Genomic DNA, 17,601 nt, shown 5'->3' with positions numbered 1-17,601 from the left:
TACCTTGGTAAAAGACAAGAGTGTGTGTATGTTGTGCCACCAGCCACAGGCACTGTCTAAGCGAGGGAATTTGGAGCAGCACCACAACACTAACCATCCGAAATTCAAAGACTGCTATCCACCAAAGAGCGCAATCCGCGCCAAAAAAGTTCAGGAGCTGAAAGTGGAGTTGAAGGCTCAACAGTCGCTTTTCTCACAACCTACGTCTCAAAGTAAGGCTGCAACTGAGGCGTCATTTCGTATTAGCCACATTTTGGCTAAACACAAGAGACCTTTTACAGATGGGGATTTGTTTAAGGAACTATTGACCGTCACCGCAGAGACTGTTTGCAGCACCTTCAAAAACAAAGAGGACATAAAAGCTGCATTCCGTGCTGTGCCTCTTGGTCCTACAACAGTGACACGAAGGATCGAGTTACTGTCGGATAACGTTGGTCAACAGGTGTTGGAGGACTTGTCACTCTGTGAATATTTTTCACTGCAGTTTGATGAATCGCTGGATGTAATGGACACGGCTCAGCTTGTTGTATTTGTCAGAATGGCTTTCCAGGACTTTACAACAAAGGAGGACTTCCTCACTCTTCTCCAATTAAAAGAGAGAACGAGAGATGAGGATATTTACAACGTTTTTAAAAGCTATGTCCGTGAAAAGAACATCCCCATTCAGAAACTGGTGGCAATCACTACCGATGGGGCACCGGCAATGTGCGGTGTGCACGCTGGTTGTATAGCACTGTGCCGTAATGATCCGGATTTCCCCGACTTCATGAAGTATCACTGTGTGATTCATCAGCAAGCCTTGGCTGGGAAAGTTGTGGACTTTTCTCATGTCATGTCACTGGTGGTCAAAGTGGTAAACTCGATTCGAGCAAAAGCGCTTCAGCATCGCTTATTCAAGGCGTTATTGGATGAGCTCGATTCGGCGTATGGAGACCTGCTTCTGCATGCTGATGTCAGGTGGTTGAGTCGCGGAAAAGTGCTGCAGCGATTTGTTGACTTGCTGCCTGAGATTAAGACGTTTCTGTCGAAAAGGAACGAGGAGCACGAGGAACTTTCAACGGATGCGTGGCTACTGGACCTGGGGTTTCTGACGGACCTAACCGGAAAACTGAACTCGCTCAACCACGAACTCCAGGGAAAAGACCGGCACCTCCTCCACATGATCAGCGCAGTGAATGCGTTCAAGGCCAAACTCTGTGTCTGGACCACGAATCTGAGGAAAGGGACGCTGACACACTTTACAAACCTGGAAAAAATGTCACAGTCCATCAAAGACTCTTCTGACTTTCACCCTGAGCAGTACTGTGTGCACCTGGACAAACTGGCAGCGGAGTTCAGTCGACGTTTTGGTGAGTTAGAAATCATGAAGGATATTGCTGCATTTCTTTCAAACCCATTCCTGCCTATTAATACAGAGGAGGTTGCAGACCAATTCGAGAAAGCATTTGCTTTGCCAAGTGGAGTGGACATGGAGATGCTTGATTTGCAAAATGACATTGAGCTGAAAGCCAGGTCAAGGGACAGTGACTTTTGGGGACTTGTCAGCCGAGAGAAGTTTCCTCTCCTCAGTGCATGTGCACTAAAAGTGAGTGCCTACTTTGGATCGACCTACCTCTGTGAAATGGCATTTTCACAGATGAAAATCACCAAATCCAAGTACAGGAGCCGGCTTACTGACAGACACCTCACAGACTGCCTCAGACTGGCTGTCTCTGCTTATGAGCCAAACTACAAGGCACTCACAGACAGTGTTCAGTCACAGCCATCACACTGACTTGTCACATGAGAAATTTGTCAGTGTTGTGTTGTAACTTCAGTTTATAAATAAAACCGTTCATATCCAGCCTGCTCATTGCAAAAGTGTTTTTTCTTGTTCATATTGTTCACAAAGTGTTTGATTTCATTCAATTACAATAAGGCCAAATATAAAGTTAAGTTGTAAGTTCAGTCTGGAGTCTGTTCTGTCTCTCAACGCCTCAATAGGTAGATCTTCGGGTCACCAAGGCAAAGGTCGGTAATCTTTGGCCTAAAAAGGTTGGTGACCACTGCATTAGGGCAACTGGGCACCAGGGGCACATGACAGCTAAGGGGCCCTGGACAATGTCAACTAAAATGTTATATCGCTTTATGAACGCAGTCCTAACTTTCCTTAATGTGCGTACTTTATTGCAACTTGTTCAATCAAAATGTTATGTTAAATCACGTCAAAAACAGTGTTAGTGTAGTCTAGTAGCCTGTCCCGCCGCTCCCAAAATGTACGCTGTGTGTAGGGCACCAACTCCTGAGGGGGCACCAAAAAATAGCCAACTGAAAAATCATCATAGTTATAATACTTATAATATCGATATTATTTTAGTATAGCAATATTAGACACGTATATTACAAAACAGGCAGAACAAGAGACGTATTGAAATGCTAAAAAAATGTTTTGATGGTGCCCCCCCCCCCAAACAAAACAAATAGGCTACACACTCACTTTCCAAGCTCGTTGTGGGTGCCCTTCCCTCAGTGGGCTGACGAACTTTGACAGAAGGCTAGGTCAACTTTTCTAAAATGGGCTTAAAACGAAAACAGGAGTCAGGGGAAGAAAAAAAGAAAGAAAGAGACTGCGAGATGGTGCCCGTGCATCACTTTCAGTTAAGTCCATGTTTAATCATTGTTAAATACGGGAAATGTGCTGCTAATTTAATGGTTAGCCTATGCATACACCTCAAACTTGCTTATTGCTAATGTTAGCACACTCAAATATGTTTTAACTTAGGTGCAAGCTAAATTGAGATTTTACTGTTAAACATTATCTATGCATTTTACAAGTAATTGACGCCAGCTAGCTGTTACTTTCTTACCTACTGTCTGACAAGATTTTACCACTTGAAAAACGGCTTGTAAAATGTTTATTTAACATAAAGCTCAAAAAACGATTTTGTGCTCAAATAAAGGCCCCAAAAAATCGCTTGTGCACTTTGCGCGCTCGCATTAATTTTTGAAATCAGTAACTAGCATCACATCAAACACAGGGGGGTGGGGCCTTGAGCCTTGTTTCCCAGGGCACAGAAAATTGTTAATCCGGCCCTGTCTCTAGCCTGGTCGTAACCAGACCCTAACCCTAACCAGCAATGAATAAAACCTTTATTGCCCCGAGGGGAATTTGTTCTGCACCAAGAGCTTCAAACAGATACATTCAATACTGCAGACAGGACAGTACAGTGGACATAACACAATTATTAAAAAAGCACAGCGAGACATAAAAATACAAGAATACAATTATACAAAGTACAAATGAAGGCCTCACAGAATAACTTTAAAAAGTCAGCGGTCCAGTACACAGTAAAGTGCATAGTGCCAGACAGGATAAAAGGATAAAATGATAAAAAGGATAAAAAAAGGGATAAAACATTATCCGATTTGATTGAGAAGCTGGATGCTTTTTTGGACAAAGAATGTGATGCCTCTCTTGATCCTCATCCGTGGCATCATGTACCTGCGTCCTGAAGGTAAGAGTTGATACTCAGACCACAGGGGGTGATGTGAGTCGGACACAATCTTTTGGGACAGATTTACAGTGTATTTGCCAGTCAGAAGGGAAAAAAGCAAAACCAAGGATCTGGAATGGGACTTCAGTGAACAACCGGTAGACTTTACAAGTTATCAAAAGAGTAGTCAATTTATTTCACACGTCAATAAGATGTACAGCAAGTATTGTAGGTCTGGTGCCACGGATACACGGGGTGGCTATATAACCCAGCTAATTAAGAAACGGTGAAGTAAGCACTACAATTACACCAGTGTTTCCCACACATAGACTAATTTGTGGCGGTGCGCCACAGAATCAACACAGGCCGCCACATATTGCGTTTCGTTATAAAAAATGTTTTAACGCTATTTAAATCATGCAGCGTATTTAGTTAGTTTAGTTCAGCTGCATTTCCTTTCCCTGCTCTCCCTCCGTCTCTGTCATTAACGCGTCTCTCACATACACACACACACACACACAGTCACAACGTCACCACAAGTTAGCAACGACTCTATGCGATATCAGCGAGCCTTCAGCATTAGTGCCGTAGCTAAAAGTCTAGGAAAGTATAGGTTATTTTTCGCTAGGTACCTGTTGGAGAAATTGAAGATGTAACACATTTATCCTGTATAAGAATGATTCTGTGTTCAGCATTCCTTGTGTGTAGAGAGAAGCCTACCCCCAGATCTGAACTTTGGGTAACATGAGGCATATGTAAACAAGGTGACCTGGGCTGACCACTCTCTCTTACTGGAGAGGCCATAAAAGATGTCTGGCCTTATCTGTGTTGGGTGAATCATGTGGTCAAGCTTACAGCGGTCAAAAGGCAAGCACACACTCAAATACACGCGCACCAGGTCTACGCAAGGAGCCAATGAAGAAGAGCCATGGAACATTTGCATGCCTTTGTCTTAACCAATGACTGTAAAGAGCGGTTCTGCTTAAATAGCTAGCTAGCGCAACATGCCAGCGGACAAACTTTGTAGCACAATGGCGTGTGATGTTTTTGTCTCCTTGTGGGCCGGCCGCAAGCAATAAAGCTTTCTTAAACTTGTTCACCGACTGACTGTGCAATGCTTTATAGATTAATATTTCTGACAGTACCTACGAACATGTCTTAATCTGCTAGACAAGTGGGTTCCCCATCGTAGGTTATTTTTCGCTAGGTACCTACGAACATGTCTTAATCTGCTAGACAAGTGGGTTCCCCATCGTTCTTTTGGTGAGCTGTCTCACGAGCCCTTCTTACCCGGAGTCATGGAGCCGACTAGCTAAATAGTTATTTAGCACTAGCGTTGCTACATGCATATATGCCGAAATAGTTTACAATATTTTCAGGCTTCAACCAGTGCTGCTCAAGCAGAAAGACGGGGTCAGGGAGAGAAAGAGATTCGTCAGGCATTGAAGAAATAGTAGGAGAGAAGGACAGCATCCAAATACATACATATTTAATAAAAACAAAATAAGTTCTGTGTAACAAATTATTAACGAAGGAATTATGTTAACCCCCCCCCGCCACAAATAGATTTCTAATCTGTGGGAAACACTGTACACACAAAAAGTAAATACGATGCAATAAGTGTGCACACACCCAAAACGGCAGTGAGGTTCACGGCAATTTATCACTCTGGTCTAAGCATAGCTGGACATACATGCAAACTATCCAATCAGGGCCCTGGCCGTGCAATTGCAACTGACAATGTCCCGAAAGCTGGCCGCCCATTGGAGCTGGAGGCTCGGTAGTAGGTGTGCGTGATATTAGATGGCCCATGGTCCACCCATTTCCTTTGTTGAAATCGATACTCAAAAGAAAGACATCACAATATTACATGCATTACATCCCTCCAGAGTTTTTCAATGCCACGTCCTCGTGGCATGTATGGACCAATCTCAAATAGTTCACCTTAAGTTAGTGTAGAGCGGGCATGCCGTTGCCCTTACGTGGGGCGCTGTGAACGTTGGGAGGTAGGCGTGGGGTCGGCAGCCTCCTGCTGTTCAGTATTATTGAGCTCCGGTTGGAGTATCGGCAAAGCAGGCCTTTGCCCTGGTGGGTGGCGCTTTGATCGTCGTTAGCTTGGTTCACGAGCTACTTTGAAAACAGGTCGCAGTGCATCAGATATGATGGCCTATGCTCTGATATTGCAACTGTCTGCAAAGGTGTGCCACAAGGCTCTTTATTAGGTCCACTATTATTTACTGTTTATATAAATAATTTGGGCCAAAATGTGTTGGACACTTATTTTCATTTCTATGCTGATGACACTGTGATACATTGCTGTGCGTCAACTCTTGTGCAGGCAATTGATCTCTTGCAAAATGCTTTTAATGTTGTTCAAAATACCCTTTTCAACTGAAACTTGTTCTTAAAACTTATGTTAGTTTCAAAGTCTCGGAGTAGGCCACAGAATATCCCCTCGGTGGTCACTCTTGAAGGAAATTAAATATAGGTTGTTGACTCATAAATATCGGGGTATTTTGATTGATGACTTCCTCATTTTTCAGCCACATGTGCAGTACCTGGTGACCAAGTTGAGGTTAAAACCGACAAAATGACAACAACGCCACTTGTAACGCATGTCAAAAGTCTATTTCGTCGAAGGGAGGAAATGCAACAAATATGAAGAAGCATTTGAACACACAGTATGTAAGTAAGTAAGTAACACTTTGGCCGAATTGGTGGCTTATTCTAGTTCCAGCTAAGTAACCAAGGTAACTTATACTTCTGAACTAGCCTGCTCTGTGTCAGGCTAAAAGTCGAGCTAAATTAAGATGTGTTGCAAATCATTTCAAACAGGCGGAACAATAGTTCGAGTCGAGTGAATTCCAGCACGCAAAGCACTTTTCTCAGTTTTCGGAAACGTAAGTGCAGACTTTTTTTTCTCACAATGTGACCCAGCATGAATTAATTTACGTGTTTATTTCATCTCCAAAGAATGTATTAATTTAAATAAACAAGTTAGGAAATAATGTTACTTTTAACTGTTTTCAAAAGCCATTGCTTAATTGACACAAAATAAGGCCTAAACTAAGCAGTGTCTAGACAACTTACATTTAGTCATTTAGCAGACGGTCTCATCCAGAGCGACTTACAGTAAGTACAGGGACATTTCCCCCGAGGCAAGTAGGGTGAAGTGCCTTGCCCAAGGACACATCATGTGGCACGGCGGGGAATCGATCCGGCAACCTTCTGATTACTAGCCCGACTCCCTCACCGCTCAGCCATCCAATAGGGTCCAATTGCAGTGCTCCCTCCTCAGGCCCCTCTAAACCGGAACTCTCTCCTCAGGCCCCTAAAGCCGGAACTCTCTCCTCAGGCCCCTTTATTCATGTGTATCCGAGGTATTAGCGCCACCGCTGGTCGGAGGATACTGTAGGCTATTTATATTAATAGGCTAACTTACATTGAACTTCGGTTTTAGCATAAGTCAATAGTGTTTAAGATAGCGGAAATTAGCATTGCGGCTAGCGTTACGTATTGCTAACATTACGAACATGATCACTGTTCTGCCCCTGGCAAGCATAGAAAATGGGTTTGGCAGTTTATCGCCATCTAGTGGTCATTATAGAATATCACATTTTTTCCGTTGGTCATTTGCAGCAGCTACAGCTGGCTCGTGTTATTACTCTGAAATAATTCATTTTTTAACGTTGATAATACAAACAACCCTACTCTCTTAATCTGAAATCAATATCTATCCATTTATGTTAAATGTTGCTTCATCAATTACCACCTCATTCATAAAGATGTGTAATAATAGTACTAAACATATATTCCATATTCCAATAACGTAGGATTACGGCACAGTGTTCATGGGAAATTTAGGATACTGCAGGGGGATAAATTAACAATAACCATGCCGAGAACATAGCCTTATGTATGGTTCATGAAATGCCTCATGTATCGGCCAAACTGGCTAGCGAGTTTTTATTATGAAAATGAAATTGTCCCGCATTTGGCGGTTCGACGGGTGTTAATGTAGAACCCTGTACGTAACGCTAGCCGCAATGCTAATTTCCGCTTTGTTAAACACTATTGACTTATGCTAAAACCGAAGTTCACAGTAAGTTAACCTATTAATATAAATAGCCTACAGTATCCTCCGACCAGCGGTGGCGCTAATACCTCGGATACACATGAAAAAAGGGTCCTGAGGAGAGAGTTCCGGCTTTATGGGCCTGAGGAGAGAGTTCCGGTTTAGAGGGGCCTGAGGAGGGGAGCACTGCAATTGGACCCTTCTCCAGCCATCTGACTCCCTACTTACAATCAATTATGGCAGTGGTTCTCAACCCTGTCCTCAGGGACACCCTGTCCTGCATGTTTTAGATGTTTCCGTGCTCCAACACACCTGATTCAAATAAAAGGGTTGTTATCTAGCTGTAGAAGTCTGGTAACGAACATGCATTTGAATCAGGTGTGTTGGAGCAGGGAAACATCTAAAACAAGCAGGACAGGGGGTCCCTGGACAGGGTTGAGAACCACTGAATTATGGTGTATCTGTTTTTCAACAACCCTGTGGATGAAGGTGCTCAGATTATACAAAGAGCGTTTATCCCACCAGACCCAAGGGTCAGAAGTAATGCACTGTGCTTCCCTGATCAGTATCTGTGGAACAGGTATAGGTTCAGCAGGCCCAGCATAGTTTACATATTTAAATATATATACAGCGGGTGAAATAAGTATTGAACACGTCACAATTTTACTCAGTAAATATATTTCCAAAGGTGCTGTTGACATGACATTTTCACCAGATGTTGGTAACAACCCAAGTAATCCATACATACAAAAGTCTAAACAAATACGTTCAGCAATTAAGTTAATTGTAATCATGTGTAATGACACAGGGAAAATGTATTGAATACATGAATAAAGGGAAGTGCTGAACAATTAAAGGTGTAAGCCAAGACAACAATTGAAATCTATCAGTAATTAAAAAGCAATCCAGACCCTTGTCAGTGTGAATGAATATCAGCTGGTTTAGTCCCAACTGATGGCCTACATAAAGGTCTCATTGCCAAGGTGTCACACAAGACACACCTCATGATGGGTACAAGCGAAGAGCTGTGTTAAGACCTTCGCTACCTAATTGTTGCAAAACATAAAGATGGCATTGGTAACAGGCGCATTTTTTTATATGCTCCTTGCAAGATTCCTGACAGAGGAGTGAATAGCGTAATCAGAGGAGTTGTCCAAGAGCCAAGGACCACTTGTGGAGAACTTAAAAAAAACCTGGAATTAGTAGGCTGTTGTCTGAAAGAAACAGTAAGTAATGCACTCCACCTGTATGCACGCTCACCATGCAAGACTCCATTGAAAAAAATAAGCATGTTGAAGCTCGTTTAAAGTTTGCTGCACAACATTTTGAAAAACAGTATAATACATCGAGAATATAGTGTGGTCAGATGAGAGCAAAATTGAACTGTTTGGATGCCATAATACAAACCATGTTTGGAGGAGAAATGGCACTGCACATCACCCTAAAAACACCATACCAACAGTGAAATTTGGAGGTGGGAACTTCATGGTGTGGAGCTACTTTTCAGCAAATGGTACTGGCAAACTTCGTAATGGAAGGAAGGATGAATGTTGTATGTGCCCACCTATTTTCAGGTGTTATTTTACTATTGGTAATTACAGATGGTCTCAGATCTTACTCATAAGACAATTGGTCAATTTTTCTGGGGGTTTCAGATTTCACTTGCACCTTAGCTTTGGTGCCTTTGACCTTGCTTAAATTGGAGATGTACATTTTGCTGCTGGGTGACAATAATCAGTGTTTCTCTTAAAACGGGTTCAGGCTGCTTACACAATGAGGCTCGTTGTTAATCCTCCCTACATTAGGGCTAGTGCTGACCTTGTGTAGGCGGCTACAGATAAGAAAGTGGGCGTAAACAGTGAATCTTGACTTCACACTCGGCCTCATTTACTTACAGGATTGCGCCCATTTCTGGCATAAAATATCTGGTAAACACATAAACCCGTATTTACAAAGGCAGCGCACTTGAGCAAAAACGTAGATTACCACTGCTGGGAGGGTTTTCATAGATGCCACATCCGTCACTTCCAAACAGACCGCCGCCATATGCACTACTGATCTCGCCCAGTATGGCCGCCCACACTGCTGATTTAAATGAGAAAGAGAGACAGAGATATGTCGAAAGAAAATCTATTTTAGGCTCCGATCCTTAGCCTATTTGGTTCCTCTTTCAGCTGTTGTTGCAGCCAACTGCACAACATATTGCAGGCATTTCTAAGGCCGAGTAGGTAGGTAAGATGGCGGCTCAAAGCTACAGTGAGGTCATGGGAATCAAATGAATAAGGGAAAGTGGGTGTGTGCCGCAAAGAGATGGGAGGAGAGGTGTATTTATGCACTTTTGTAAAGCTCTCTTTTGAAAGTCGCTTTGAATAAAAGCGTCTGCTAAATATGTAAATGTAAACAGATGATTATAGGTCAATGAACAAATGATCTAAGGTGAGTGTATTGTATCCAAGCAATTGAAAATTGTGTTATGTTTTTTTGATTATCAGTTGTGAGTTTCGTGTCTAGAGTTTTGAAAAAGGACATCAAGGTAAAAAACTAATCCCCACCAAAAAGTAAAACAATCCACTATATGTTAGTTTCCATGCACAGACACCAAAGGGCCGTTTCTTCGACAAACGGAAAAACAAATATATCAAATAACCTCAAGTAAAGGCATTCAAATGAGGCCTGTTGGCATCTAACCCACCCTTTTTATCTATTCCCAACAGAGGCTGGGAATTTTTAGGGATTGGCCGAGCTGACCATAGGCCTGCAGAATGGATGTAATCTCCATGTTGGGCAGCACCACTGACCCCATCTACACTACCTCCACCCACCCCCCTTCCACCCTCCTGCCCAATGGCCTGAAGAATGGGTCTGACGAGCACTGTATCACTTCCAAGACAGCGGTAGCCATCCTTGGCTCTGGTGACTTCTCCAAGTGCCTAACCATTCGACTGCTACGCTGTGGCTTTCACGTGGTGGTGGGGAGCCGTCAACCCAAGCGTGCTGCTGATTTCTTCCCACACGTTGTGGATGTGACGCATCATGAGGATGCTGTGGGGAAAGCTGGTATCATCTTCCTGGCAATACGACGGGAACATTACCCAGCAGTTCTCTGGGACCTTAAACACCTGCTGTCAGGCAAGGTCCTGATAGACGTTAGCAATAACAGGAGGGTAAACCAGTATCCGGAATCGAACGCAGAATACCTGGCCTCCCTCCTGCCAGAGTCTATCGTGGTGAAGGGCTTCAATGTGATATCTGCCTGGGCATTGCAGCAGGCTGGGCCCAAAGATGCAAGCAGACAGGTGAAGTGTTAAAAGGGTTAAAGGATGTATTTATTCGGCGGGAGTTGCAGCCATGACCTCCTGCAAAACTGCACATACCATGAGACCAAAGAATAGAGCAATAAAGAGGCAGATATGCACATAGTCATCTTTCCCTCTCATGACAAGTTATTTAATCTAACATCCAGGAAAGCCATGCCACATATTTTCAGTCCAAATCATTGTTTAAATTTCGTAGTTGAATCATCCCAAATGAGTTTGGGACTGAACATCATGGACTACGTATTTTAAAATTTAAAACTAGACAAATTATTGAGCCAGAAAAGCACCTTCATAAGGCTGTTGGCGATGGCAAAAGATGTGGCGATGTCTTTTCCAACAACTACAATTTCCAGTGATCACATTGTAATGTTTACATACTGCACTTTGTGCCTTCTTTTTTCTAAACTCTTACACATTCATTATTTAGATTTCTTGTAAATGTCCTAATGAAATAGGTTCCAATACTATTCCTTTCTAAACCTACAATATAGACATGTAATTTGGTATAATAATAATATAACCCCACTGAAATGTGTTTCAAAGATTTGGCATAACAGAATCTTATCCTCTTCAGACCATTCTCTTAAGACCTCACTGATTTTGTTTCTAGCCAACCAGTAGAGTAGAAAGCAGACAGCTAAGTTAATGAAACCATTGTCATTCAAATTCTTTACCTGTTCTTGCCTGGAAGACATTCATTTCTCCAGATTGGACTACCTTTGACCTTTTGTTATATATGTTCTAGTTCAAGTATGTACAGTACATCACAGTAAAATACTAAAACGAATAAGGTCTCGGTTGTTTATGGTGATCTAACACCTAGAGAACCAAGATCTGTGTGAGACAACCTTGCTAATTTAGGTCAAATTCCCATTCAATGTCAGGCCAAATAATGTTATGGAGATCATTTAAACTCATCATATCCTTACTGATGGGCCATGTCCTCTAGGTCTACATCTGCAGTAACTCAACAGAGGGCCGCCAGCAAGTACTAGAGCTTGCACGGCAACTCAACTTTTTCCCCATGGACATGGGCTTCTTGTCATCCTCCAGAGAGATTGAGAACATACCGCTGCGTCTCTTCCCTGCCTGGAAAGGCCCTGTCCTCACCGCAGTGTCCCTCTCCATATTTTTCTTTGCCTATTCCTTTGTGCGTGACATCGTCTACCCTTATGTAAAAAGCAAGCAGAGCAACTTTTACAAGATCCCCATGGAGATAGTGAACCGGACACTGCCCACTGTAGCCATTACAATGCTGGCGTTGGTCTACCTGGGGGGCGAGATTGCTGCTGTCCACCAGCTGTACTACAGAACTAAGTACAGGCGCTTCCCTCATTGGCTGGAGGGATGGCTGCAAAGCAGGAAGCAGCTGGGTCTGCTCAGCTTCTTTCTGGGCTGTGTTCATGTTCTCTATAGCCTCTGTCTACCTATGAGGAGGTCTGAGAGGTACCTGCTGCTCAACATGGCATATCAGCAGGTGGGTTGAGAATATGTGTGTGTGAGAGCGAGAACAGTGTTTCCCACAGATTAGAAATCTATTTGTGGCGGGGGGTGTTGTTTCATGTCAGACCGGGGGGAGGGGGGGGATTCGAAATAATTCACAAAATCAACAACAACAAACGAATAATTTCTGCATTGGCAGGTAGCAACGCTAGAGCTAAATAACTATTTAACTGGTCGGCTCCATGATGCCGGGTAAGTAGCTAGCTCCTGAAACTTCTCACCAAAAGAACAAAGGGGAACCTTGGATTAAGGCCCCGTTTACACGGAAGAAAAACGCATATATTTTCATGCGGTTTGACCTTTCATTTACACGAAAACTGAGGTTTTATCACGGAAAACGATCATTTCTAAAAACTCCGGCCAAAGTGGAGATTTCTGAAAACTGTTTTTGTGTTTGCGTGTGCACTAGCTTAAACTGAGTTTTGGGTTCTCAAAGCTCACAGTATGGAACTAAAAAAGCATCGCGTCATGAAAGCGTCCTGTTTATAGTAAAACGTGCGTTCGACTTCATGCAGCGCCGGCGTAGCCTGCAGCCCGGCTGACTTGAAGCAGCCAATGGCTTTCTCAGCTTCAACGCAGCCGGCTGTCGGCACCGCCGGTGGTGCATGAAGTCGAACACAACCAGCATAAGGGTCATTTATTTGTGAATTGGGTTACATTTCTGAATCACTAAATACATTTGTGCATCGCATTTGTGAATCATTCAAACAAATGAACCTTGCGCCTGAAAGGTAAAGGAAGTCGGTCGTGTTATTCGTAGTTGTTGATTTTTAAAATTGTGATTGGTTTGCATGGCTTTATCCTTCACATTACACTGCCGCCAACAGGTTTGGCATAGTTCTGATGGCGCTCTGGGGCGTATATGCGGGTTCATGTAAACAGAAACATTTTGGAAAACGCACTTGTGTGTACGACGTTATTTTAGAAAACGGAGGGGCAGAAATATTCGTTTCTGTAAATACCCAGCTATGTGTAAACGTGGCATAAGACATAGTGGGTAGGCTACCTAGCGAAAAGTAGCCTCAACTTTCCTAGACCTTTAGCTACAGCACTAATGCTGAAGGCTCGCTGATATAGCTGTCTGTCTTACTAGAACGGCGTAGGTAGGCTATGCATCGTTGCTAACATGTGCTGATGTTGTGACTGTGCGTATGTGAGAAAGACGCGTGAGTGACAGAGAGACGAAGGGGGTGCAGGGAAAGGAAATGCAGCTGAACGAATAAGCTTTGTGTTTTAACTTGTTAAAAAAAAAAATTAAACACAATATGTTGCGGCCGGTGTTGATTCTGTGGCGCACCGCCATAAATTTGTCTATGTGTGGGAAACACTGGAGAAAGAGAGATGTTGAGCGCTTATATCTCTTTGGGCATGCTTGTGTGAGAATGTGTGACCTACATTGAAATGATTGAATGTTGTGGCCAGTGACTCATCCTTTTTCTAGCTTGGCCTCAGGTATGATCATGAACTACACTGGAGTACATATGTTTTTCACATTGTAAAAGCAAAATATGAGTTTTGAAAGTATTTTGGTCATTTCTGCTTGTCAGAAGAAAAACAACCTTCTCAACTGAGTTTCCACCAGATACTTTTCTGACCCCCATTGCCTTTATTCATATTGTATCCCCACCCCTCACCATTCCATCCTCCCTTCCTGTGATACTGGTGATAGGTACTAGCCAGTGTTATTGTGTAACTATTATGCTGTGTTCACACCAAACGCAAAGCACATTTTTTCGTGTGACGCTGTGTCGCGAAAGTTTATCAATGTTGAGATTTCACTAACGTTTGAGAAGAAATGGAGGGCAAGATCATTGTAGCTGTCAGTGGGCGTCCTCTGCTATACGACACTACTTCGTATTTGTTTATAGTAGTCATTTCAGACATGGTTGACGACGAAAGAAAAACGATTGGCTCCTAGCGATTCACGCAAACAAACAAAGGAATGCGAAGCAAAATTTTGCATCATTGGCTTGAATAATTTGCTGAGCGTTTGGTGTGAACAGACTATTATGGCTATAGTGGGTCATAGAAGGCATGATGACATAAAGGGCATAAACTGATGACTGAAAATTGGTCTTTCCCTTCCTTCCTCTGAGGAATCATTCATCCAACGCAATGATGTAACAAGGTTCATTGAGTAGGCTGTCACTTACTTAATGTTTGATCTCAGCTTTCTGATTCACTTGTCTGATGAACAGATTATTGTGATTGGAAGCATATTGCCTATGAAGACTGATTTTATAGACCACAAAGAGTGCATTACTGTGGGTGGAGTTGATCTTCGAAATAATGCATGTTCTTTTATATTAATTATACTGCCGTCTGGAGCTCCAGTTTTCAATAACTTCAATAAATCCCAACAAATCAGCAACAGAGGTAGAATTTACCATATTAAAAAGATAGATTCCTAGTGTAACAGGCATGGCCGCATCCCCGTCGAAGTACACTCAAACAACATTTGCCCACACCTGGGATCAAACCCGCCACCTCCGACATCCTAAGCGTGACCCCTACCAGCTACGCCAACAAAAAGCTAGAGATAAGCTGGCAGGGTTGGTCTGTATACACACCTGAGGAGTGAGTTTAACCGATCTACACCGGCTACACTAGCCCTTCCAACTTCCTACAAAGGACAGAACTGAACATCAATAAATGTTGCCCAGTCAATTATCCCTCGTGGATGAGGTGGTGAGGTTTTGTGGGAGACCAAGCAGACAAACAAGGATGACCGTTCAAAACCAGGTTTAATTCAAACCCAAAACACGGTAAATGGGAAAAGGGGCTGAGCGGAACCAAAGCAAAGAAATTAAAGATTCAAAAGACCCCTATGCTTTCTAACCTGCAGTAGCCACGAGGCTCACTACCTAAAATAAGTACAGAGGGTGGTCCGCCCAGGGGGGTATTCCAGGTAGCGGGTTTAGTGAAAACTTTGAGTTGTTTAACCCCGAAAAGAGGCATACTCCGAGTTCCACGTTCCAGAAAGAGAGGTAACGAAACCTTTTAGTAAGTTTCCATGGTAACTTACTCTGTGAAACTAACCTGCTCGCTAGCAGGTTTTCCATGCCAAACTCTGCGTTTCTACCGATCCCCTCCCACTTTATGAGCCTGATAGGCCTCAGCCGAGCGATCTCGAACAAAATTTAATTTGCTTAGTTATACACTGGGAGACGATTTTAAGATTGCGATTTGATGTGCTTTAATTCCCTGATGAATACCTAAGTTACCGTTTTCCCGTCACAATCTGTAATTTATTTTAGCAACATTCTCAGCCCTTGGGCCTTCGTCGCGAGTGTTACATGTTTGGACATGCACTCAGAATTGACCAAATGCTTTTGGGCACTGAAATAAATACAAATAATTGAAATTGTATTTGGTCTTCTTCATTGCCTACAAATAGAAATCACAATGAGTAGCCCATCCTATTTCTATCGGCTATTGTTCCTACAATTTACATGATTCAGATCCTACAATTTACATGATGTACCATCCCGAAACTGGTGTTTCAGCAAATCTATTTCAACATTGTAGGGGGTCAATATTGGCCAAACAACCGAAAGTAATTCCCCTATGGTTTGAAGGAAGAAGGGAAACTGAACAGTGTATTTAGCATTAACCAAATAATGCAATACCAATGGAATTACAGTTATTTTACTATTTTGATTTTTGAGTTAAATCAGAGCAAGAATGGTCAAATTAAGGTTGAATATTTTTTATCATATTGCAAAGGAATGATATCTATGAAGGTTAACTCTTATGCCTACTCTACCATGATTATTGTAAACCAGAGATAGAAAGCAAGAGTGAGGAAGAAGGAGTAGGACAAGCTAGAGCTGAGAAGAACGTCTCAGGAGATCAATAATCCACAGAACAATGCTTCACAATTCCTTAAGAACAACTACAATCACCCCAGAATCTTGACCCTTACTTATCAACATGACTAGCAATGCTACAGTAAGTTACACAATGAGAAGTGAGAGCCATCAAGTTGAGACTCCATCCAGTAATAATTTACCATATGAGAGGTGGGGGCAGGTTGATAGCCTTACAAGATCAGCCTTTATTCTTCTGCCCTAAGTACACCATCTCTTGGTCAAAATAAAAATTCAGAAAATTCAACTATTAATATTCATATAGGTTATTGTTCCTACAACTAACATCACCTGTGACCATGCATCCTCTCGTAACTGGTGTTCCAGTAAATCTTTTTCGAGATTAGCCTTTATTCTTCTACCCTAAGTAGGCCTACACTATGTCTTGGTCAGTTTTTGGCACTTTCTTCACGAGGTACAGTTTGTAAAACTAATTTAATTGTAACATGAGATTACATTAGCTACATTTCACTGTTCCACATGCAAAATTCACCTGCCATTAAATGAACATCTCACTGTATACAGCATGCCCTGTTGTCAGAATGTGCAAATCGTTTTTATATTATATAGTGTCAGTGTAACTGACAATTACAAAAAAAGCCTATGGCTTTTTGGAGCGAGAACTACCAGTAGCTACCATAGTAATTCTCTGCATCCATTTCTGTGGCAGCAGTCATTAGGTCTCTTCGTCATCTTAATCATCATCATCAACCTTTGATAAAAAGCATTCTGTTGAGGGAAACTGCTACTACAAGTTGAAATAGGCACCAATTGATATTTAAACTTTGTATCATGTCGAATATGATTAAAATCATGGTGACGTCGAGGCTACAATCACAGGCGTAGCCTATAAGCAAAATATGCATTACCTGTTCGTAGTATGTTCACAATATTAACTGCTGGGAGGTATTCCAGGTAGCGGGTTTAACAAACTCTGAGATTATCCCTGAACTCTGAGTTGAGTTACTCTAAAATGGGAAACTCCGAAAATTCGGTTCCAGAAAAGCTGATATGAATTTGTTAACTCAACTCAGAGTTAAGCGCGGGCATGAGAACTATTAAAAGCCAAGATCAATGGAGCTCCGATACTAGGATCCACCATGGCACCCGGCGACAAACGTTTTCCTACTTCACCAAACTTCAGATACAAGTTTTATTTTGTGTTTAAGGTCGAGCACATATTCCGGAAAACAGCAACACGGCTGTAGCAGCGTATACAAATGGCGTGGGAGACAATTGCTGCCGAGTCAATGCATACATTTGAAGGCAATAGCCAGTCCATACATTGTTAACCCCAATGTCCGTTATTATTAGAATAGGTGGTGGACTTAATAAAATAGCATGTTCAATGTTTTATTAAATAT

The 17,601-nt window shown here is 42.4% G+C and overlaps 1 protein-coding gene across 1 annotated transcript in view; it reads left to right on the top strand.

Moving 5' to 3' along the window:
• The first annotated feature begins 6,308 nt into the window (after positions 1–6,308).
• Positions 6,309–17,601, top strand: part of steap2 (STEAP family member 2, metalloreductase) — a 53,561-nt gene continuing 42,268 nt past the window's right edge. Inside the window, exons 1-4 of the mRNA XM_047017422.1 lie at positions 6,309–6,373; positions 8,661–8,774; positions 10,263–10,844; positions 11,815–12,342. Of these exons, the coding sequence (XP_046873378.1) occupies positions 10,311–10,844; positions 11,815–12,342 (1,062 nt within the window). The 5' untranslated portion in view covers positions 6,309–6,373; positions 8,661–8,774; positions 10,263–10,310. The remainder of the gene's footprint in view (positions 6,374–8,660; positions 8,775–10,262; positions 10,845–11,814; positions 12,343–17,601) is intronic.

The sequence above is a fragment of the Hypomesus transpacificus genome, unplaced genomic scaffold (genome assembly GCF_021917145.1).
Source record: "Hypomesus transpacificus isolate Combined female unplaced genomic scaffold, fHypTra1 scaffold_60, whole genome shotgun sequence".
Lineage (NCBI taxonomy): Eukaryota > Metazoa > Chordata > Actinopteri > Osmeriformes > Osmeridae > Hypomesus > Hypomesus transpacificus.
Note: the sequence above shows the minus strand (reverse complement) of the source record. Positions and strands in the feature narration are given on the sequence as shown.